Below are 23822 nucleotides of genomic sequence, written 5' to 3' on the forward strand. Positions count from 1 at the left end.
CACACCGAGCTAATTTTTATATTTTCAGTAGAGATGGGCATTCACCATGTTGGTCAGTCTGGTCTTGAACTCCTGACCTCAGGTGATCTGCCTGCCTCGGCCTCCCAAGGTGCTGGGATTATAGGTGTGAGCCACCGCGCCTGGCCATGGTGTTTGTTTTCTTCCCCCACCATGTCTCCAGTGTTTGGTATAGGGCCAGGCAGGCACCTTCTCTGCCTCACAACACCCCAAGTACAAAGTCAGACCCAGTCTCTGCTGCACAACACACAGATCCACACAAAAAAGAGTCTCGCTTTGTTTTTTTAAATTTTTATTATTTATTTATAGACAGAGTGTCACTCTGTCGCCGGGCTGGAGTGCAGTGATGTGGTCTCGGCTCACTGCAGCTTCCGCCTCCCGGGTTCAAGCAATTCTCTGGCCTCAGCCTCCCGAGTAGCTGGGACTACAGGTGCACGCCACCACACCCAGCTAATCTTTGTATTTTTAGTAGAGATGGGGTTTCACCATGTTGGCCATGATGGTCTCGATCTCTTGACCTCGTGATCTGCCTGCCTTGGCCTCCCAAAGTGCTGTGATTACAGGTGTGAGTCACCACGCCTGGCGTTTTTTTCTTTTCTTTTTTTTTTTTTTTGAGACAGAGTCTTGCTCTGTTGCCCATGCTGGAGTGCAGTGGTATGGTCTTGGTTTACTGCAGCCTCTGCCTCCTAGGTTCAAGCGATTCTCCTGCCTCAGCCTCCCTAGTAGCTGGGATTACAGGTACCTGCCACTACGCCTGGCTAAGTTTTGTATTTTTAGTAGAGACGGGGTTTCACCACGTTGGCCAGGCTGGTCTCAAACTCCTGACCTCAGGTGATCCACCCACTTCGGCCTCCCAAATTGCTGAGATTATAGGTATGAGCCACTGTACCCGGCCAGACTCTTGGCACCTATCATGACCTGCATTTCTTTGGTGTCCCCAGAAGACACCAGAGCCATCTAGACACCCACAGACACACTGCCTGCCACACAGCCTAATACAGTATTGTGACCAGGAGCATATCATTTCTGGGACGTGTATACATACGTGCACATGCACACTTTTGTGCCTGCTTGCAAGAGCTCAATGGGCACAGCCAACCCTGTGTGCATGTGCACCCCCCACCCTGGGCACTGACACCCCCTTTAACAGACAATGCATAGCTGAGAATTGCCACAGCTTTTTGGCCCAAGAGAGCAAGAAGGTGCTGGTTGCTCCTGGCAGCAGGCAGGTGTTCTGTCTCAGCAGGAGCTGCCTGGGGGCTGTAGTCACTGCCTCCCCACCCACCCTGGGGGTTACCAGAGGGCTTCCTCTCCTCTTGCTCGAGGGTCCCCAGCACTACCTCTTCCCCTAGGCCTTTACATTCTGAAAATGAGGAGTCAGGGCCTGCAAGAGGGGCTGGAACCTCACCAAAGTGTATGTGTGTACATGTACGGAGGCCCTCATGCCCAATTCTGTCCCTGACAGCTGAGCTGTGGGTCTCCTGCTGTATTTGCCTATGTCGATGATCAGGGCCACATTATAAGTGTGTGTGTATGTGGCATGTGAGGGACATGGGTGTATGTGTGTGATCCCTGTGTGTATGGCTAGATGATTCTCCCAGGGGGGTTGTCAGCCGCTTGGGCATCAGACAGTTGGTCAGTGTGTCCAAGGCCTGTGGGTACATCTGGGCAACCCAGTATGGTGTGTGTGTCTGTGTGTTGTGTTGTGACAGCCAGTGTTGCTTTGTATCTGTGACACTGTGTATCTCTTTGTATCGGCATCCTTTGCATTCACTGCCAGGTGTTTGATGGTGTGTGTTTATGTGACATTGTGTATCTTCCCTTCATTAGTGTCATTCTTATTTTTTTTTTTTCAGACAGGGTCTTGCTCTGTTACCCAGGCTGGAGTGCAATGGCATGATCATGACTCACTGCACCCTTGGCCTCCCTGGGCTCAAGGGATCCCCTGACTTCAGCCTCCTAAGTAGCTGGGACCACAGGCATCCACCACCACACCCAGCTAATTTTTGTATTTTTGGTAGAGAGGGGTTTTGCCATGTTGCCCAGGCTGGTCTTGAACTCCTGAGCTCAAGCAATCTGCTGGCCTCGGCCTCCCAATCATCAGTGTCATTCTGTACATTGGGGTGTATTGCCACAATTGCCAATGTGTTCTGGCACTGCGATGTGTGTGTGTTGTGTATGTGTCTGCGTGTAGGAATTGTGTGTCTGGAAGGTATCGGCGTGTGGCTGTGTGATCTTGCATGTGTCTGTGTTCTGCAGGAACATGCGTCAGTGTGTGTACATCAGTGTGCATCTCTATGTGTCATGCACTGGTGGGTCTTCGTGCATATCAGTGTGTGTCTATGTGACGCCTGCGTTGGTATATGTCTATATGCGGTTCCTTGTTGTGTGCCTGGATACCATGGTGGGATGGTACATGTCAGAGCGTGGGTCGTGGGTGTTTTCCCAGACTGGCGAGTGTGTTAGTGCCTGTGTGTAGGGGTTGTGTGTCCGTGCCTTGTGTGCATTGGTGTCCGAGCGTGCTTTGTTGTTCCAATGCGGAACGTGTGGCCAGGCGTTCTGGACGTGACATGTGTGGCGGGGTCCGAGTCCCGCTGTGTGTCAGCGTGTGTCTGCGCTGGAACGCGGGCCAGCACGTGTCGGGGCGGCCGCGTCGGTGTGCGCCCCCGCGCGCGTGTGCGTGTGTTCGTGTGTGTGTGTGCATGTGTGTGCGTGTGTGTGTGCGCCGGCCGCCGCTCCCCCGCCCTGCCCGCCCCTCCCCGCGCCCCTCCTCCCGCCCGCGCCGCCCGCCCGCTCCCTCTCCCCGGAGTGCGCCGCTTCCAAACTTTGTCTAAACTTTCACTTTCACAGCGCGGCGGCTGCGGCGGCGGCGGCGGGCGAGGGTGACCGGCCGAGCGGCGGCGGCATGGAGTAGACGCGCGGCGGCAGCGGCGGCGGCGGCGGACGCGAGAGGCAGCGGCGAGCGCGGCGGCGGCGGCGGCAGCGGCGGCCCCGGAGCCGGCGGGGCCGAGCCTGCGAGCGGCGAGCGCGGAGCGGCGCCGGGCCGAGCGCGGGGCCGCGGGCCGGGCGGGCGCAGCGCGGCGGAGGCCGGAGGAGCCGAGCCGGAGCCCGAGCCGGAGTGCGGCCGCCGCCTGCCGGGCCTCCCCTCCCCTCGCCGCGGCCGGCCGCCGCGCTCCCGCCCGGGCGCCCAGCTATGTACTCCCCGTACTGCCTCACCCAGGTACCGGCCGCCGCCCCCGCGCGACCGGGGGAGGGGAGCGGGCGCGGGAGGCCGGCCGGCGGCGCGGGCGGGCGGAGGGGACGCGCGGCGGCCGGGAAGGCGGGGGCCGAGAGCCCGCGGGCCGCCGAGGGGTGCAGGCTGTGCCGCGGTGAGCCCGGGCACGCGTGCGGGCGTCACCGTGCGCGTGCGACCCTGGCCACCGGGCGGACTCCATTTGGGGGCTCCGGGGGTGGCCAGCTGCGTCGTGGCGCTGCCCTTGGAGCGCAGGCGGGAGTGCGTGTACGTATGTGTGTGTGTGTGTATGTGTGTGTGTGTGTGTATGTGTGTGTGCGCGCTCGACTAGGGTGCGATGGGCAGCGGGACTCTGGCTGACCTGTGGGCTACTGTAGGCGCACCCGGGCAGCGTGGCCGCTGGCAGTGTTTGCGGGGGTGACAGAGTGGCAAGAGGGTGGTCCCGAGGGCGCAGAGGGGACATTGGGTCCCGCGACGCTTCCTGGGGCGGGCGCCTCGGTTCCCGAGGGTGGCAGTGGCCGGCGTGTGTGGCGGCGGCCCTTGCGTGCGGCCGGGGTGCCTGGGGCGGGCCGAGCGGCCCGGGCGTCTCCCCAAAGTCTTTGTTCAGGCCTCACATGGGAGCGGGGCTAAGAAAATGGCGGGGCTCCCAAATTTCGGAGGGGCAGGGGAGGGGAGAGAGGGGCGGGCGCGCTGCCAGCGGTGGCCGCGCCTCTCCGACCCTGGACGTCGCAGCCTCAGCCCCCCCACCCCCAAACTTTCCTCGGCGCAAACTTTCTGGCCCTAGCGACCCGCGCTGCTGCGGAGTGGACCCGGCAGGCCTGGGGAATCCCGTCCCGTCGCCTGGAGGCGGGAGGGGCGGGAGGCAGCCGTGGACACAGCCGCCAGTGCTGCGGCCACACCGTCGGGTCAGCCTCTGGCACAACAGCGCCGACCTTGGCGCGTTGCTAGAGCGCGTCCCGCCTGCAGCGAAGTTCCCTGAGCGGCGCACGGCGGCGGCAAAAGCTTCGAGGATGCCTGTCGGGCCACCCAACTCTCCCCGGGCTGTGGCCTGAGGCTCTAAGAGGGCACAGGAGCTGCCCAGAGTTCCACAGTGGCCCTGACAGCATTGCCTGCAGGGCCAGGCCACAGCTGGTAACAGTCTCTGAAGAGGGGACATCTGAGGCTGTTTAGCCCTGCTGCCAGCCAGGCCTGCATGTGGGGGTTCTCTAGGCCAGGCCCTAATTGTCCCCTCTGCCCAGCCTGATCCCTGTCAGCTATGTGCCAAGTGTGTCCACAGCTTACAGTGGCAATCCACGTGGGTATGGCTGCTACTTTGGGTCGTGCCGCGAGTGTGCAGTGGTGTCAAGGGGCGAGGGGTTTGTCGGGGTGCATGTCATTTGTGGCCACACCATGCTCCTGTATGCACAAGTGCAAGTGTATGTGAGTGTGAATCAATCTAGAGTCTGTGTGTGGCCCCTGTGGGCCGGCCATGGGCAGGCCTGCGTGGCATGGCCGTGTATGGCCCAGGGAGCGGGTTTTCCTGTAGAAAGCAGGCCCAAGTATGTGTTGGCGAGGGCGCACGGGCATGCATACATGTTGCAGTGTGCATGCACCCTGAGCACCATGGCAGTGTGGGGAACCCCTACATCTGCACCTCCAGTTCCACGGCCACTCTATGTTGGGCGCCCCTCACAACAACTGCCTACCCAGCGGTGTCTGAGCTGTGCCTTTTTGCTGTTATGCTTGGCTGGGCTGTGTGGCCGATGTTTGGGGCCTAGTGGGACCAAGACCCCACACTCAAGCAGCCCCTTGCCCACCAGGCTGCCAGCTCGGCCTTCCATGCCAAGCACACCAGACATCTGAGCCTGCTCCCCCGTGGCTTGGGTGAGACACCCGCCCCTCAGATTTCACAGCACCCTGGGAGAGAAAATGCCCGCAGATCCACCAGTGACACGGCTAGGAAGGGGCTGGGGCGGCTGCTAGACCCAGGGCAATGGCGGGTGCTTGGCTATGTGTGACTGAAGGCCCAGGTTGCGACAGCTCCAGTGTGCCAGGATGGCTGGAGAGGGGAGTGGGCATGGTGTCACCAGGCTGCCAGCCCTTCATGGTGGGCAGGGAAACCCTTCAGCTCTGGGCAGGTGGCTGCTGTCGGCTGGTCAGTGGGGTCTGGCCTGCCCCTCCCTAACAATCACATCTCTGTTTTTACAAATCTTTCTGCTTCCATAGTTTGCCCTGCTGGTCTGTTTTTCTGACAACCTCTTTCGTTCGCTGTCTTTTTCTCGGTCTCTGTTTTTATCGGTCTCTGGCGTACTCTGCCCTTTTCCATCTCTCTTTCTCCATCTCTGTCCTTTTGTATATCTCTGACTATCTCTGTCTCTGACTCCAGTTTTGGCCTCATCTCTGCTCCCCCCTCCACTGGCGTCTCGGACTCTCTCTCTCTGTCTCTCTGGCCTGCCTCTCTCTCTTTCCCTCTCTCTCTCTCCCTTTTCTTTTTTTCAAACCAGAATTGGCTTCGATTTTAAAGTCAATAAATGATTGAGCAGGAACGAGCTTGGAGCAGTGGGGCCCTGGCGGGGAAAGGTACTGTGGGCGAGGGGGAAGGGCGGGGGGAAAAATCTCCTTCTAGAAAAAGCATCGAAATTCAGGGCGGCCGGGCGGGGCGGTTGCTGGAGCTGCTGGAGTCCATTGCAGCCACGGGCCTGAGTCTCAGGCAGAGAGAGGGGTGGGAGGTGGATGGATGGACCCCCTTCCCCATCCCGACCCCGCCAAGAAACAGAGACACAACCAGGATGTGAACTCATGTACACCACCATCACCGCCAAGATGGAGATGTAAGTGTCCTGTTCACACCAATGTCCAGACACACGACCACTGATGAGCCTACAGACCTATGGACACAGGAAACCGAGGACTTGTGTTCACACTGTCACACACACCCATTAACACACATGCACCTCTTGAAACGGGACACATGTATTGGTGTAGGCTTAGAGACCCAGCAGTACCTCTTTGATGCACGTACGGACACAGGAAACTGTGGACTTGTGTTCACAACCACCCCCAGCGCACACATAAACACAAACCCCTCGAGATGACACAGATAGCGAAGAAGGCACATGGAGACCACGACACCTCCCAGACTCATGGAGCCCTCATCACACGCTTGGATACAGGCAGACACAAATGTGTGTTCGCCCCCACACATGCTCACATGGACCCAAGGATGGACAGGCGGATGGATGGCTACACATCTTTACACAGAGACACAACGCAGTTGGCTCACCTAGGTGTGTACAGAAATACCTTTTTTTTTGAGATGGAGTCTTGCTCTGTTGCCCAGGCTGGAGTGCAGTGGCATAATCTTGGCTTACTGTAACCTCCGCCTTCCTGGTTCAAGCAATTCTCTGCCTCAGCTTCCTGAGTAGCTAGGATTACAGGTGCCCACCACCACACCCGGGTAATTTGTGTATTTTTCAGTGGAGATGGGGTTTCACCATCTTGGCCAGGCTGGTCTTGAACTCCTGACCTCATGATCCACCCACCTTGGCCTCCCAAAGTGCTGGGATTACAGGCATGAACCACTGCACCCGGCCACAAATACCTTTTCAAACACACACACACACCCCCCCAATGTGTACTTCCCCCTCCTTGCCACAGGAATACATAGGCAAACATGCCAACATTTGCTGACACACACAAAGACATACATGGGCGCACACACGGATACACCCACTCTCAGACACGCAGCGACCTACGCCCATTTTCCTGGCCACACAAGCAGCCGAAGTTCCTGTACTTTTGTATCTGCATAGCTCCCCCGACACTCCTTCCATGGGAGGGGGATGGCTGGGGCTTCCCTGATGCCCCCTTCCCTCAGCTTTCTCTCTGGGTCACTCTGGCACCCCTCTGTCCCTGCAAAGCTATCGCTCTCTGTCCCTGCTCCGGCCTGGTGCCCTGTTTTCATGGCACTTGGCATTTTCTCTCTGGCTCTGGCCCTGCCTGATTCATGCCCACTCCTGGGGTGGGTGGTGTGCCCAGGTGTGGGCCGGGATGGGGTAGCTCATGAGATGAGCTGGGGCTCCGTGAGATGTTTCAATGCTCTGCCGAGCTCAGAGCCGATGGCTCTGCCGGGAACAGGGTGCTCCAGTCTCCCTAGGGCCTGGAATGTCTTTTTTTTTTTTTTTTTTGAGACGGAGTCTCGCTCTGTCGCCCAGGCTGGAGTGCAGTGGCTGGATCTTGGCTCACTGCAAGCTCCGCCTCCCGGGTTTACGCCATTCTCCTGCCTCAGCCTCCCGTGTAGCTGGGACTACAGGCGCCCGCTACCTCGCCCGGCTAGTTTTTTGTATTTTTTAGTAGAGACGGGGTTTCACTGTGTTAGCCAGGATGGTCTTGATCTCCTGACCTCGTGATCCGCCCGTCTCGGCCTCCCAAAGTGCTGGGATTACAGGCTTGAGCCACCGTGCCCGGCCAGGCCTGGAATGTCTTGTATAGCCTTGAGAGCTCCTAGACGGAGGCTGCGGGAGCAGAGTCAAGGGCTAGGCTTTGCCATCAGACAGAAATGGTCAATTTGAGCTCCAGGTCCACATCTTCTAATCTTGCGACCTGAAGCACAGGATTCTCCTGGCCTGTAAAATGGGCGAAAACCAGTGTCTATCTCTTGGGCTGTACTTAGGCTCAGTGTGGTGCCTCAGAATGGTAATTGTTGCCAGTTGTTGGTTGTCAACCTCCCAGACCTCCCAGCTGAGAGAGGGATGCCTCTGAAGGGTAGAAGACAGGGTCGAGCACCTCCCAACCATAGACATCCAAGTGGACTTCCTGGAGGAGGAGGAGGCAAGAAGAAAGTTTGGGAGGATGGGAGACTGCACATGGCCCAGCTCTTTTACCTTTGGATGGGGACCTGTAGGCCAAGCAGAAGGTGGCAGGACTTCAAGATAGGGGAGAGATGGTGGGGGAGGGTGGGGGGCAGGATGGGAGATACGAGGCCTCCACTGTTCCATGAGGACCAGATGCCCTGGTTGGGGGCCCTGAGTCCTGGTATAAGAGTATGTGTGCATGCGTTCATTCAAATATACGTGGGACAAAGAGACCTGGTGCATCTAGATGATGACTTCAGGGATGTCCCCAAGCTCCAGAACTGTTTCTGAGTCTGCACCTGGGCATTGTCACCTGGACCCATCATGGAGACAGACACACGTGCAGGATCCTATGTGGGCAATGTGAGCACTTGGCTGGATCAGGGCGCATTGCGGGTGGGAGCAATGCTGGGCGTTTGGCCGTGGCGCCGTGGCTGCGGGCAAAATGCCCCCGTGGTCGGTGTCTTGACTGCTGGCCTCCCCATCTAACCCACAGGGAGCCTGGCCTTTTAAATCTGCTCAGATATTGTCTCCCTCACCCTCATGAAGCTGGAATCTGGGGACTTGCTGGACCAGAGAGGTAGGGGAGGCTGGGCATTTTCTCCAACAAGGTGCTGAGGATGGGCCTTGTGTCCCCTCCCTCCCAGCTGGGGTGGAGGAAAGGAGGGGGGTGTCTTCATTTTCCTGCCCCCAAAGCCCTGGATGTGGGGGTGAGTGGGCCAGGGGGACAGCTGTGAGCCACTATCTGGGTTCTCCCAGATCGGCGTGCGTGTTAATCGGCATGTCAGGCCTCAGAGCCACCATTTTCCCGCAGATGTCTGTGTGGCAGTGTGTGCCTGCCCGGGTCCCTCTCCATGCCTCTCCATGTCTCCGAGTGTCCATCATTGGGTGCTACCTGCATGTGACTCCACGGATCATCGCACACCCTGTCTCTTGTGTATTCGGTAGCGGGGGGTCGGGAAGCATGCCACCATGCGTGTCGGTGTGCCGGATGTAGTCTTTGTGTCACGGTGGCGCTGCGCGCGTCAACGGGTATCGGTGTACCGGTCGCCATCTTTGTATCTGCGCTTTGTATCTGGGGTGACAGTGTCCCAGCGACATGCGTCACATCTACAGCAGTGTTTTTCTGGGTGTCTGTGCGTCACGGCAAAGAGTGTATCCGTGTGTCTCACACACATGTTGGCCTGTCCGTGTCAACTTGTGTCCACATACGTGTCAACCCACGTGTCTCCGGTGTCACCACCCTCATATCACTGGGCCTCCTAGGCTTGTCCCTGGGACGATCACTGTGGGTCTCACCCCATGGGCACCTCTCCCGGGCATTCCCTTGGCCTCTGAGCACCATGCAAGATGCCTGCTATGGCGGCTGGGCAAGCGGCTGGGAGCAGGCTGGCCGCTCAGTCCCTTCCCATGAGGTCGTGCGGCCGCGGTGGCCTTGCTGGGGGCCCCGCCCGTGCCCCTGGCCTGGCGTGGACAGAAGCCTGTTGTGCGGCGGCGAGGTGCGGGCGTGTGTTCGGGCCGCCCACAGGCCTCCCTCTGTCTGCCCGGCGCACATTGATCTTGGCTTCTGCCTGTGTCCGTTCTAGCCTGGCCAGCTGGGTGTCCGGCTGTCTCCGTGGGCCTGAGCCCACTATCCTCGCTGCCCCCACAGCCAGGCAGGCCCTGGGCCCCACACCCCTGGGCCAGCCGCCATCCCTCCGAGGCTCTGAGGGCGCGGATTTGGAAACTGAGGTCCCCCCTTCTTTCCCCCTTTCTCTCTCTCTCTTTCCTCCCTCTCTCCTCCCCTCCTCCCCTCCTCCCGCTCCCTCTCTCCCTCTCTCTCTCCTCCTGCCAAACGCGTCTTGGCTCCGTCTGAATATCTCTCCTCCTCGATTTTTGGCTCCAGCTCTGGGCGCGTTCACTAAAGGAAGAAGGGCTAGCTCCCCAACCCCCCCTTCCTCACCGCCTCCCCCCTCCCGAGGAGCCCCTCTGAGGGCGGGAGTGGCCTCGTGCAGGGGCCTGGGCCCCCTGAGTGGGCTTGGCCAGGGGGGCACAGGCCTGGTGGGTGAGGGAGCAGGGTGGACAGGGCCTGGCAGCCGGAGGGAGGCAATGGGCAGGGTGACTGAGCTGCCCAGCGGGGCGGGTGGGCAGGGAGGGGTCGGGGGCACGGAGCTGGGGTGTCTGGCTTCTGGTGGGGCTGGCAGGCCTCTGTGAGGCGCAGCTGTGCCCAGAACTCCAAGTTGCGTTTGCCACCACTACCGATGTGGCTGCGCCAGCCAGGGAGGGGAGGCGGGTAGCGGGCACTGCGGCGCTCTGCAGCCAATCGGAAGCCGGGGTTGCACTGGGGAGCTCTCCCCCCCTGGGCCCCACCCTGAGGGGAGCCGGGGGTAGTGGCCAGCAGCAGGCAGGGGGCAGTACCCACCACCATCGCCAAGGACCCTGCCCCCTCAGCTGAAGCTCAGTGCCAGCCTTCCTGGCACAGATCGGGCAAGAGCGGGGATCTGTCTGTCCCCACCTGAATCTGTGTGAGCCAGGCTGGAGGAAGGGACAGCATGGAGGTGCACCCGACCCCCCTGGGCCTTTTAGTCCAAGGCAGGCAGGAGCTAGGGATGGGGGCCAAATTATCCAGGTGGTTCCGTCCAAATATCGGCTTTGGTCGAATCATCTCGGGGAGGGGGGGGTTTATTCTGGGTCCATCTCGCACAAAGTCACACACTCTCGCTGGCACTTGCGGGCACAAAGAATCACGCTAACACACACTGGCATGCTGCACCTCCCTCAATCAAACAGACACAGGCGTCCCCATGCAAAGAAGCTTGCCCTCACTCATAGACACTTAGAGGCACCTGGCCACACCCGAACACATCAATGCGGCATTACACACGCAGGGACGTGCACGTGGGTGCAGACACACGGGACACGCGCAATCACACGATCACATGCCGTGAAGCACACAGCACAGACACAGGCTCTGCCACCGTAAAACGCTCAGACCCACAGGCATAGCTAGAAACACACAGCACACGCACTCATAATGTCGGGCGCCGATACACCCGCACACACCACCAAGCACACAGGTACACGCACATGCATGCAATAACACGCTCTCAGACACACAAACATCCCACACACTCCCTAACCCACTGTCACCAGGAGTGATTTTGCCCATTGGGAAATGTCTGGAAACATTTTTTTGTTGTTGTTGTTGTTGAGACGGAGTCTCGCTCTGTCACCCAGGCTGGAGTACAGTGGCCGGATCTCAGCTCACTGCAAGCTCTGTCTCCCAGGTTTATGCCATTCTCCTGCCTCAGCCTCCCGAGTAGCTGGGACTACAGGCGCCCGCCACCTCGCCCGGCTAGTTTTTTTTGTATTTTTAGTAGAGACGGGGTTTCACCGTGTTAGCCCAGGATGGTCTCGATCTCCTGACCTCGTAATCCGCCCGTCTCGGCCTCCCAAAGTGCTGGGATTATAGGCTTGAGCCACCGCGCCCGGCCACATTTTTTTTTTTTTTTAAGAGACAGACTCTCATTTGCAGCCCAGGCTGGAGCACAGTGGTGCAATCTCGGCTCACTGCAGCCCTGACCTCCTAAGCTCAAGTGATCTACCCATCTCAGCCTCCTGAGTAGCAGGGACTACAGGTGCATGTCACCACACCTGGTTGATTTTTAAATTTTTTGTAGAGACAGTCTTGTTATGTTGCCCAGGCTGGTCTTGAACTTCTGGGCTCAAGCAGTTCTGCTTCACCCTCGCAAGTAGCTGGGACTACAGGTGAGCACCACCATACCCAGCTAATTTTTTAATTTGTAGTAAAGATGAGGTCTGGCTATGTTTTCCAGGCTGGCTTTGAATTCCTGGGCTCAGGTGATCCTCCTGCCTCGGCCTCCTAAGGTGCTGGGAGCCATGAGCCACCATGCCCGGCCTGGAATCATTTTTGGTTGTCACACTTGTGGAGGGGGTGCTATTGGCATTTAGTGAGTGGAGACCCGGGACGCTGCTCAGTCCCCTACAATGGAACCTCCCAACCCTTGCCGACCACAAGGAACGATCCAGCCCCAAATGTCAGTAGTGCCAAGGCTGGAAACCCTGCCATGAGTCCCCAGATACACAGTAACACACACAGGCACAGCTAACCCTTGACACCCATTACACATGCACCCACATACACAGTCACACCCAAACAAGAAGCCAGCTGACGCAGTGTCACACACACACACTCTCCCTCACCAGGACGCAGGCATTGTCGCATATATGCCCCTTTCCCCTGCCAAACCTAGGCACAATCGGCATGGCATGTACACAGTCTGGTGTTACCCCAGCACACAGGGACGAGAGTCACACTCCCACACACATTCGCACCTGGGCCACACCTGGCAGTGGTTGGAAATGGTGCCTGAGATGAGACCTGCCCTGGTGGCACCTCCCCTCTGTTTGTCAGCCACAACCAGCTGTCTTTGCGCAGCAGCTACAGCCACCCTGACTTCTCAGGGTAGAACTGGGAGCCCCAAATCCCTGCCCTGGTTTGTAGAAGCCTGGGGCAAGACAAAGCCTGGAAAACCATATGCCCACCCCTACCCAGAATACCTGCAGTCTTCTAGACTCAGTGGCCGAGGGCTCCACCCTCACCTCCTTGCTCCTGGCAGCTACCGAGAGAAGGGACGGGGACAAAGCTAAGTTCTTTTTTTTTTTTTTTTTTAAGACAGAGTCTCACTTTGTTGCCCAGGCTTGAGTACAGTGGTGCAATCTCGGCTCACTGCAACATTGGCCTCCCGGGCTCAAGCAATTCTCGTGCCTCAGCCTCCCAAGTAGCTGGGATTACAGACGTGCACTATCATGCCTGGCTAATTTTTGTATTTTTAATAGAGACGGGGTTTCTCCACGTTGGCCAGGCTGGTCTCAAACTCCTGGCCTCAAATGATCCGCCTGCCTCGGCCTCCCAAAGTGCTAGGATTACAGGCATGAGCCACTGTGCCCGGCCAACAAAGCTAAGTTCTGAGACTCCTGTCCTCCGTGGGGCTGTCTTACTAATCCTTTGGCCTTTGACTCCCCAGTTCTGACCCCAGAGAAAGACGGAAGAGATAGCGGTCGGCAGAATGGTAGAAGATAGGATAATAGCAAAATAAATGTTTGTCCTAAGATCGTAGCAACAACTAATGTGAACTGTGTGCTTGCTGCGTGGCGCCCTTGCTAAGTGCCTTCCCAGCTTGTCTTCTCGAATCCTGTGTTCAGCAGGTACTGTTATTAGGAGAGTGGGGCCTGCAGAGCCACCTTCCTGGGTTTGACTCCTGGCTCTACCACTCACCAGCTGTGTAACTTCGGGCAAGTTGCTTAACCTCTCTGGGTCTCAATTTCTGTATCTAGAAAGCAGGGTTGCGGTAAGGATCTGAAGAGTTGGCTCACAGCACACGCTTTAAAACTGTGCTTGATGTGAAAAAACTGCTTTGAACTTATGGATGAAAAACGGAGACTCAGAGTAGAGGTATCCAGTGCTAGGGTCCAGGGCAGGGAGCTCCTTCTCCAAGATCGTCATCACCCTAAATCCTGCTGATGCGACAGAATTGCGGCTTGTTCTCTGGCCTTTCCCAAATTTCAGAATGGACCTGCACACCCCCACACCCCCATTTGAAACATGCCCCAGTGGTTGACCCTTGAACCTTTCTTACCACTCTGACCTTCAGATCTTCTTCCATCCAGGGCTCAGAATAAAGGTGGACGGTGGTCTCATCCGCTCTGCACCCCTGCTGGCCAGGCTTGCCCTCACCCCCGCAGGTCCAAACGTCCTCTCCCACACCTTACTGGGCACCCAGCCGGAGCCCAAATGCTGGGGGTGCAGCCGGGGGCCTGTGCATTCCTTCGACAAATATTTACCAAGCACCTCCTGGGTGCCAGGCTCTGTTTTAGGCCCCGGGGGCTCGGCAGGGAGCAAAATCTGCAAAGATGCCAGCCCCAGTGGGAGGGCAGACTGTGAACCTGATAAACAAGGGAGTGTCCAGTCCTTGAGACAGCGCTAGGTGCTGTGGGGAGAACAGAGCCGGCTGGGCCCTCGGGAGTGCTGGGCAGCTGTGGTTTTAGCAGAGGTGGGCAGGGAGGCCTCATGGTGAGATGCTGATTTTGAACGCTGCCTTGCTATAGCTTAAGTGCAGCCCGCCAGGCCCCTTTCTCTCTCCAAGGGGCAGACTGGAGGTCAAGGATGTGTGGCTCAGCATGGCATGCCCATCATTTGCCCAGACCATGTTGCCTGTCGTTTCTTCAATCTGAGCTCATCTATTATCCATATTTGTGGATATGCCATACGGTGCCCGCCCAAAACCTGGGGACAAGATGGCCGAGGCCTTTCCTGTACAGAAACTGGGGCTTGATGGGCACTGGGTATTCGCAACCCTGCTGCTCTGAGCTGGGGGATGGGGCGGGGGCAGCTGGTGGCCCAGAGTGGCACTTCCACCTGGGCCCCTCAATTTAGCTCCCCCGGGGCGGGCTGGGTTTATTTTTACCCCAGCCTGTCACCCTGGCAGTACCAGGCTGCGCCATCTTTGCAGGGTCTTGGGGATCTGCCCACAGCTTGGGGGTATCTGGCTTTGTCTGTTGGGTTCCCCAACTCCCACCAGGACCCCAGACTCTCTCCACCCCCAAAGCTCCAGGCTTGAGAGCTCTGGGCTGAGGCCCGGCGGGGTCGGCACTGCAGGCTGGCAACCACCATGCCCAGCCTGGTGGCATTTGGTTTGGCGCCCTGCCTGCCTGCCACCCCCACCCCATGCCCGGGCAGAGCCGAGCGGCTGCTGCTGCCAGTCTCCATTTCGAAGCTTGGGGTGGGGGTGGGGAAGTGCTGGGTGCCTCCGGGCCCCTGCTTGTCCTGTGCCACCTGGGGATCATCCCCCATGCCTGTTCCCTGGAAGGGCCGGGCTGCCTCTTCCGCTGCCCCTTTGCAGCCTGGAGCTCAGCAAGGATGCCCGCCTGGCTTCCATCTTCCCCGTTTGCTCCCTCCCTTCCTCCCTCTCTCGCCTGCTCGCCTGTAATGGCTCACCATTTTTGGCATCTCTTCCCCCTCCCCCTCCCATAGGCGCCAACCTCACTTCCAAACCCGCCGCCATCGTTGGCTCTCCGGCCTTCTCTGCCGCCTGGGGCTGGGACCCAGGAATGGGAATTTGGGGGTGGGGGCCGGGCATGTGGACATCAGGGGCTTTCTGCGTGCTCGTGTGTATGTCTGGGGTTGGGGGGCACATGTTCTAAGCCAGCTCGCTCCATCCACCCCTTCATTTAGTCTCAAAATTGCAGAGCAGGACTGCAGCAAAAGTGGGGACCCTTCCATTTCTGATTGCCCCGCACCTGGTATTGGCATCTGGGCCACCAGGGGGCCAGGGTGGGCATCTCTGCCCAAGCCCAGGCCCTGGCATGGCAATGGCAAGGCTTCATCTGTAGTGTACCCCAACCTCTCCCCTTTCCTAAGTTCTCCCCAAGGTTCCAAGATTCCTGCTTCTACTCCCCAGAGCTGGGGTGGGGGAACCAAGCCCTCACCTTGGGTACTTGTGTCCCCAGATGGGGTAAGGGACTTCGGAGGAACCGGTTTATTGCCCTCCCCCCCACCCCACACCCGCTGCCCGCGCCTCTCTCGGCACTAAACAAAGTTTGCTAAGTAACTTCAAATGTTATTTGAGGACGGCCTGGCCTCAACCCAAGGCGGCCCTGTGGAAACTTGTTTTTCGCTGCCGAGACTGCAAGTATCAAAGACACACTTTCGGAGGGGGGGGTGCTCCAATACCGCTCCCCCCTCTGTGGCAGGGGCTGGCCCTGAACGGACACACAGACACACAGAGCAGACACACATAGGCCTGTGCCTACAGAGAGATGCAGACATCATCCTGTGGCCTAAACACCAGGGACAGCTACAGGACAGCCCTGGAGCATGGCACACATAACATACAACACACACACATGTTGACATGCTAAGGAGGTAGGAGGGGGTGACAAGGCACTACCCCCAAGCCCATGGAGTCCTGTGATTCTTCCAGCTGGTGGGGTTTTGCCATGTTGGGGAAAACGTACGGCTCCGATCCTTGGGGTCCTGTATTCTCATGATCCCAGGGCTTGACGGGGTGCTGGGATGAGGCCCCCCAGCTTAGTTTCCCCATCTGCAGAGGGCCACTATGGACTTTTCTTTTCTTTTTTTTTTTTTTTGAGACGGAGTCTTGCTCTGTCACCCAGGCTGGAGTGCAGTGGCCGGATCTCAGCTCACTGCAAGCTCCACCTCCTGGGTTTACGCCATTCTCCTGCCTCAGCCTCCCGAGTAGCTGGGACTACAGGCGCCCGCCACCTCACCCGGCTATTTTTTTGTATTTTTTAGTAGAGACGGGGTTTCACCGTGTTAGCCAGGATGGTCTCGATCTCCTGACCTCGTGATCCGCCCGTCTCGGCCTCCCAAAGTGCTGGGATTACAGGCTTGAGCCACTGCGCCTGGCCCACTATGGACTTTTCAGCCGAGTCTGGGTTTTTTCATCCCTCTGACAGGGCTGCATCCCTAAAGGTGAGTCCCTAAAAGTAGGCTCTGAGCACAGGGCCTGGTATACAAGCAGTGCTCCAGTGTCGTCAGGCATTTCTGCCAGTCCTGACCCCATAAACCTGGTGTGTTTTCCTCTTGATTGGTGGCCCTGACTGCAAGCAGCTTGGTGTTCTCCGGGTCCCGGGAGGAGCCCATGCTGACGTTACTCGCTTGTTCCAATCTTCCCGTCTCTCTGATTTTCTCACTTTGTTCCTCCCTTTCTCTCCTAGCTTTTCTTGATCTTTCCCCAAGTCCCTCTTCTTCTTTCTCCAGGTCTCTGCTGGCCCTGCCCAGGCCTGGAGCTCAGGGAAAACGTGGGAAACAGGCACAGGGTACACATCCCTCACTGAAGCCAGCCAGGCCTGCAGTCCTCCGCGCTCTGAGCCCCCTGATTACCCTCCTGGGCCCCCCCAAACCCCAGCAAGAAGCTGGAGGCTGAGCACTTGAGCTGACACAATAGGTGAAGGAGAGGCTCTGTCACAGGGTCCTCTGAGACCTGTCACCTCCAAGGTTTGCAGACAGGTGTAGTCCCACTGAATGTGATGGAAGAGCCAAGGCCCAGGAGGAAACTGGAGTGAGTTCCTCCTGCAGTTCCAGAGAGCCTCCCTATCCTCGCTGTAGCCAGGTCCTCAAGGAGGTAGATTTGCGGGGGTCTCCCAGTCCCAGTCCCACACACCGCCTCATCCCCACTCACAGTCAACGCCCGCAACACCCCGCCACCCGCAGTCTGTCGCGCAGTGACAGCCTGTCACAAGCACTGCCGCACACCGGCACAATCTGTCGTCCACGCACAGTCTCACACACAACCTGTCACACACACGCACACACACACACACAGCGGCACAGTCGCACACACAGCCAGCCTCACGCGATCACACCAAGCGTCACAGCTTGTCACAGCCATAGATTCCTCACAATAAAAATAACAGCTACCGACTCCAGAGCAATTATGCCTGGGCAGCGGGTGGGTGGGGGGGAAGGCGGGCGGGCATACGTGACCTCCTGTGACCCTCCCAAGACGAGGCAGGTATGAGTAACCTGTTTTACAGATGAGGAAACAGAGGCCACAAGGTCAAGTGCCAAGGTCATGGGGCTAGAAGCAGGGTGGTGGGGATTACCCAGCCAGATTCCCAGGAGTGAGCAAAACTTAAACAGGTTCACTCCAGCTTTTCAACCCCCTCCTGGCCACCTGAGGCTCCTCCTTCTGGCCTTCCCATGGGAATTCCCTTCCTATTCCCTGGTTCTAAGAAGCCCAGAGCAAGAAACAGGAGGAAGAGGCTTACTGGTTTCCCGCTTAAGGGTGTTCAAAACCGTCTGCCTTTGGCTGGGAAAACTGGGCCACGCCCTCCCCACCAAATGCTACTTGGCTCCAAGCGGGGTACTGATGGACACTGAGAAACCGCTGGCCAGCGTGGGGGCTATCAGAGGGGCAACTACAAGTACAGTGGCACTAGGCTTGAGTGTCTGATGTGTGAGTGGCCATGTGGAGGACTGGAGTTGGTCCACAGTGGTGGCAGCTTGTGGTCCTTTAGGGGATTTGGTGGGTAGAATCGGGCAGAGGGTCTTCAAAGGCAGAGAAGTCTCACGACTTCAAACCAACATCCTGACCCTGTCCACACAGGTGGACTGACCCACTTTGGGCCCGGGGGGCCTCCAGGAGCCCCCCTGGCCCAGGCAGGCCCCAGCCTCCACCGCCCCGGGGCCCTCCGCGGTCCAGGGCGCTTCCTCCTCTGCAACCCACTTTTCCCTTGCTTTCCCCTTCTTTGTTCCGCCCCCGCCTGCTCCTGGGGCTTCCCCCATTGGAGTTGCCTCGGCCAAAACCAACAGGGCTCCAACGACATCCCGCCTTGGCCTGCCGGGCGGCCGGCCCTGCCCCATGGCCCGCTCAGGGGCCAGATCTGGGCTCGACTGGGTCCAGACGGCAGCCCCCGCGCACGTGGCTACTCCCAAGGCATGCGAGAGCACTCACACACCCCCCTGCCCTGCCCTGCTCTGAAGGGCACCTAGGCGTGCTCATGCACATCCCTGTTTGACACCCCAGCCCGGCACTCGGACATGTGCACACACATAAGCATGCTGTCATACAGTTGCTCCCACCCGGGTCCACAGCAGGCCCTTGCCCGGTGTCCCCAATCAGGAGCTAAGGCACCGAAAGCTTATGTGCTCACCTAGGCCTGACATTCCCAACGATACTGGCTGGTGTACTCACACCCATAAACATGCCCCTATCGGGCACCACGCGGGGGTCCTGAACACAAGCATTCACTCCCCTGCTTTCCCTCCGATGGAGCTTCCAAGCACAAGTACTTGTGCCCAGGGCCCCCATGGGGAGCTCCAGGTGGGTCTGTGAGCCTGCTCTGGTGCCCACACACGTGGCTCCAGGCCTATGTGGGTACACACCTCTCCAGCCTGCACGCGCGTGTTTCACGAGTCACACACCTGCCAGGCCGCCCAGGGCATCTGGCTTCAAAGTGGCATTCAGGTTGTTGGGGGAGCTGGCAGGGAAGGGAGGCCTAATTCCCACCTCCCCCATCCCTCTCGGAACACCCGCCTCCCCATATGTCCCTGGGGGCACAGGTGAGACATCCCAGAACTGCTGCTGCCCAGTGGCGCCCCTGCATGTGCTATATTTATATTTGAAATTTGTACCTTTATATATACTTTTTATATGTAAGAACCGCTCCCCCCTCTTCCCGCTCCACGTTTGTACTTGGATTTTACCACCCCCACTAGGCTTCGACCCAAACCTGCAAAAACCATTTCGCCAGGCAGGGATGTAGGGGGAGGCGGGAGCAGCCCTCCCCCTCTCCACTGCGGCCGTCCCACGTTCTTAAAGACGGGGACCCCCCTCCCCCAAGGGCCGGACTGCAGCGCCGAATCCCGAAGCCCCAGAAACACAATCGCGGGGGTGGGTGCTGGCGGCGAGACATTGCTTTTTGGTGTGTGTTTGCAGTTACCGCTTAAATTAACCCTGAGTGACGACTTGCAATTCGCCACAAAGAGGCCATTTAATGCCCCCCACCACCCCACCTCGGGAGAAATTTCCACTTGCCCCCGACCGAGTCCAGCTCGGGCGGCACGCTACCCGCCCTCCAGGCCTTCGCTCCAGGTGCGCCCGGGCAGTGGAGACGATTCCCTGCGTGAGCCATGGACTTCAGGAGTGAGGCTGGGTGGGTTTTGGAGGGGTGGGAGCAGAGGCAGGGGGTTATGCCGGGACTCCCCAGACGCTCCACTGCCCAATCATAGCTCTTCGATGTCCCAGCCTGGGTGGAGAAAGTTAGATGGTACTCCAGCGTCTCCTCCGGGTCCCCGGAACAGAGAAGCTGGGCTGCACCCCATGTTGGCACGAACATCCCCTCCCCAGTGTCTCTGTCCATTAGGTCGCGTGCCAGTACGTACCCTACCTGAGATAGCCCCTCTGCCAAGTGCGCCCCTCGACAGGTGTCCGTCGTCCACGGGCTCCTTTCATTGTAGCCTTTCTGGAGGTTCTCAAGGCACGTGGCATTTCCCAGACCCGCTGCAACAGACTCAGACTCGGGGGAGGGGGCTTATTGGAGGTAAAGGTGGTGGGGAGGTCTCCCCGGGGCCCAGGCAGGAGGAGGGAAGGTCGTGTGCTTTCCATGTCGCGGGCAAAATGGGTGCTGACGGTCACTGCCACTTGCACCGCACACTGCGGGGTGGAAGAGGACAGCAAGTGCCTAGACCGTGCAGAAGGCCCAGAACCTGGGCGCGAAGAGGCCGCGGGACACGAGCGGGCTGTGCGCAAAGCCCGGCGTGCGCGTGCGCGGCGACGAAAAGGCGGGAAGCAGCGCTTCGAGGCCCCGGATGTGAGACGCGACCTCTGGCATGTACCAGGGTGGCTCCGACGACGGAACCGCCATGGGTGCTGAGTGGAGAGTGGGGACCGTGGACGGCGGGGGCAGGTGAGGGGAAACTGGGAGCCTAGGTCAGGCTTTCGACCGTTTGCATGGCCAGAGGCTCCTCAATGATCCCTCCCAGGCACCGTAGTCTCTCTAGTGGGTTGCGGTGGCGTCCTCCCGGCCCCTCGCTGCGCAAGCACGGCTCCCTCCTGCCTGGGCGCGGCCTGCCCCTCACAGTGACCCCCCGGCCCACCCCCCAGAAAGTGACCCCGCGCTGGTGGGCATGGAGGACTGTCCCGGTTCACCATTTGCTGCGTCAAAGGCCGCCGCCAAAAGGGGCTCCGATGTCGGCATTTTTGCCTTAAGGCTAGTTTGTACCCCAGGCGCGCGGGGTTTGGGGGCTCAGGGCCACCTGTGCCTCAGTTTCTCTCCTCCGCCCATCCTGACGGAGGATAATGAGCGTTCGGAGGCTTTGGCTGTGAATGCGATGTTGATGATTGCTGTGATTCTTTGGGTGCTTGGGAGAGTTTGGGGTTTAACTGCCCCCAAATCCGAGGACAGCTTGGGGGCGTCCCTTCGGAGAGGGTCTCTCCGCGTCGCATAGTGAGCGTCGCCACCTCTAGACTACCTCGGTCTCTGAGGAACCTCACCTTCAATCCCCGAGCCTTCTCTTTTGGGGGAGTAAAGGCGGGGAAATTTACCAGGGGAGATTTTTGTTTGTTTCCAGGGTTGGCTGGGTTTGGGGGAGTTTGGCCTCCAGCGAGCGCGGGGAACAAATGTGACTAAGTGGCAGAAAATGCGCTTTCCCTTTCTCTCTTCTGCCTTCAGGCCGCGGGGAGTTGCGCAGCCTCTAAAAAAAATCTTTAAAAACCTAAAACCTCCCCTCCAAGTCCCTTTCGATCTACGCCACCTTCCCTCTCGGGCTGATTTCTTGAATTTGGGGCGTCGAGGCCTCCCCACCCATTGCTTCCAGCCCTTTTGCAGCACTTCCTGGGCAGGCCAGGGGAGAGGACGGAAAAGTGGAAAAAGAACGTGTGCGCCCTGCGGACCCGACTTAACCTGTTGGAGGAGGAAGCTGGTGTCGGGCTGAAGTCCCCCGAGCCACCCCCGGAGCCAGAACAGCCCCCGGGCATTCAGAGAAAGCCGCCTGTCCCCAGTCCCCTCGGAAGCCGGTCATAAACCCGACTTCTCATCACTCGAATTACTTAAATGCGCTTTGATGGTGTTAGGTCCTTTTCCACGTGCGGATGACTCAGCCCGCTGCAGCTGCGCCCAGGGAGGTGACCCTGGGGCAGCGGCTGACCCTGCTGCGCCCTGCACCCTGGACCCAGACGCGGCCCATCCCAGCAGCACCCCCGCCCCAAGCTCCCAGACCACACTTAGCTTTTTTTTCCCCCCTTACTCTTCGAGTCTTTTTCCTCTTCTCTAAAAACATTTTTTTTTTAACTTAAAGGAGTTTTATTACTTTATATATATATATATACATATATATATAAAGCATGTGAGACAGAGGCTGAATGGTAGAAACAGGCTGTTAAAAAAAGAAAACTACGTGCCGGTGACGCTTCGTGGAGCTGGCCAGCCTCGCCTGCCCCGCGACTGAGCTTGCGGTCGCCCCGATTCTCTAGTAGACCCGGACGTGGGGCACCTGAGATCTCCGCCACTGAAAAGGCGCTATAGAAATGCAAGGAATGATTATGATTTTAATAAAATTGTCTCATTTAGGAGCAAGCTTCTGCGCTGCCTCTGTCGTCGGAGCCCGGGTTTGCCACGGCAAAGTCTGTAATCAGAGAAAAATACCAGCTTTGTTGAGGGTTAGAATATATCATTGGCTAATGTGTGTGGTTTTCTTTTTAAATAATGCTAAGCATTGGAATAATTAAAGAGTGAGAAATAACTCGTCTCTCCTCTCTCCTCTCCATTCAGCATTGTCTTATTTAAGGGCGGAAAGCGCGCTTTTCGGCAGAGCTGGTTAGTTTTTAATGCGGGCTTTTTTTCTCACCCGCCGTTCCCTCCGCTCCGGTCTGATTCGCAAATCCCCAAACTGGCACAAACCGGGAAACTTGCGGCCGGCCGTTCTTCTCCCCGAGTTGGAGACAGCCCTCTCCTCTTCCCTCCCCCGCCTCTGGGCCCTGACCCACTGCCTGGTTTGCGCTAGAGCCGTTTAAAAAAGAAAGAAAGGAAGAAAGGAGCCGGGCTCTGGTACCCCGATGCCAGCCGAGGGCGCGTTTCCCAGGCGGCGGGCTGGTGGGAGAGTCAAACCCGGGTGTGGGGAAGCAGCCTCGCTGCCTACTCTGCATCCTCTCCCCTAAAAAGAATCAAGTATTTCTAGAGATCGCCTGCTCATAGGGCTCAGATCCCTTGTCATATTTTAAATTAAATTGAATAGTTCTTTCTTTCCAGCCCTATATGCAATAGGAAGAGAAAATGCGGTCTTGGAGAGCCCGCCTTGGCAACCCTGTGCCCTTGATAGAGGAGAGAGCTGCCCACTTGGGCTGGGCCTGGCATCCAGCCCCAGAGGAGTGCTCTTGCCACTGGCCACAGGGCCTGGATTTGGGGAGGAAGAGCAGGGTCCAGGGCCAGTGGCTGGGCACGGCCTGGAGAGATGGGGGAGTTGGGGAAAGGACTTTTTTTTTTTTTATCAGGGATGCAGAGGTTAGACTCTGGGCTGGTGGTAGGGGGCTGGTGGTAGGCGAGGTGGCTGCGGTGGCCCTTCCCCCAGGTGTAGGGAAGACCGCTTAGAAGGGAAAGGGGATCCTGAAGTGCCTGGGGAAGAAACAGCTCCCTGTGAGAAAGCAATGGGAAAAATGGGCAATAAATGGGCATAGGGGCTAGTGCCCACAGGCATTAGTGGCTGTGAGGTGCCTTTGAGTTGCAAAGGGAGCTTTTTATTTATTTGCTTCAGGTGTTTTTCATTACATGTGTTTCCCTTTTATTTTCCTTGTTATTTGGTCCTTAGACTTTTCAGCGATCCCTTGTATCCGTCTTTTTACATAAGCAGAAACTTTTTTTTCCTCCTTAGAGAGATACTGTGGGAGGTATTTTGCCTTCAGTGCTTTCTCTTTCCTGCTTTTTTTAAAATTTAATTTTAAAATTATAAAGTAAATTTAGTGCTAGTGAAAGTGAGGGGGGGAACCAGCTGGGGCTGGAGCCAGGGAAGGGGTAGGCAGAGGCAGGGTTCTCTGCCTCCCTTCTTGAGGCAGCCCCTCCCCAGGACCCTGGGCCCAGCCTGGTGCCGCTTGCTCACTCTTTCTGCTCTCTTCTCTTGATGCCGTTCCTGCTCCCCTCACCTCCCTGCAGGGCTCTTGTGGACAGGGATGGGGACAGTGTATCCCAGTGGGTGCCCATTCTCCCTTTGGGAACTCCTGGCT

General features: G+C 58.1%; 1 protein-coding gene across 5 annotated transcripts in view; it reads left to right on the forward strand.

Moving 5' to 3' along the window:
• The first annotated feature begins 2846 nt into the window (after nt 1-2846).
• Nucleotides 2847-23822, forward strand: part of NFIX (nuclear factor I X) — a 103918-nt gene continuing 82942 nt past the window's right edge. For 2 of the 5 annotated variants that reach the window (XM_077977784.1, XM_028840301.2), the window contains exons 1-2: nt 2847-2936; nt 3095-3238. In XM_077977784.1, the coding sequence (XP_077833910.1) occupies nt 3212-3238 (27 nt within the window). In that variant the 5' untranslated portion in view covers nt 2847-2936; nt 3095-3211. Of the gene's footprint in view, nt 2937-3068; nt 3239-23822 lie in introns of those variants that run through there. The other 3 variants (XM_077977799.1, XM_077977790.1, XM_028840302.2) reach the window with 3 other exon arrangements.

This window comes from Macaca mulatta, chromosome 19, assembly GCF_049350105.2.
Source record: "Macaca mulatta isolate MMU2019108-1 chromosome 19, T2T-MMU8v2.0, whole genome shotgun sequence".
In the NCBI taxonomy this organism is placed as follows: domain Eukaryota; kingdom Metazoa; phylum Chordata; class Mammalia; order Primates; family Cercopithecidae; genus Macaca; species Macaca mulatta.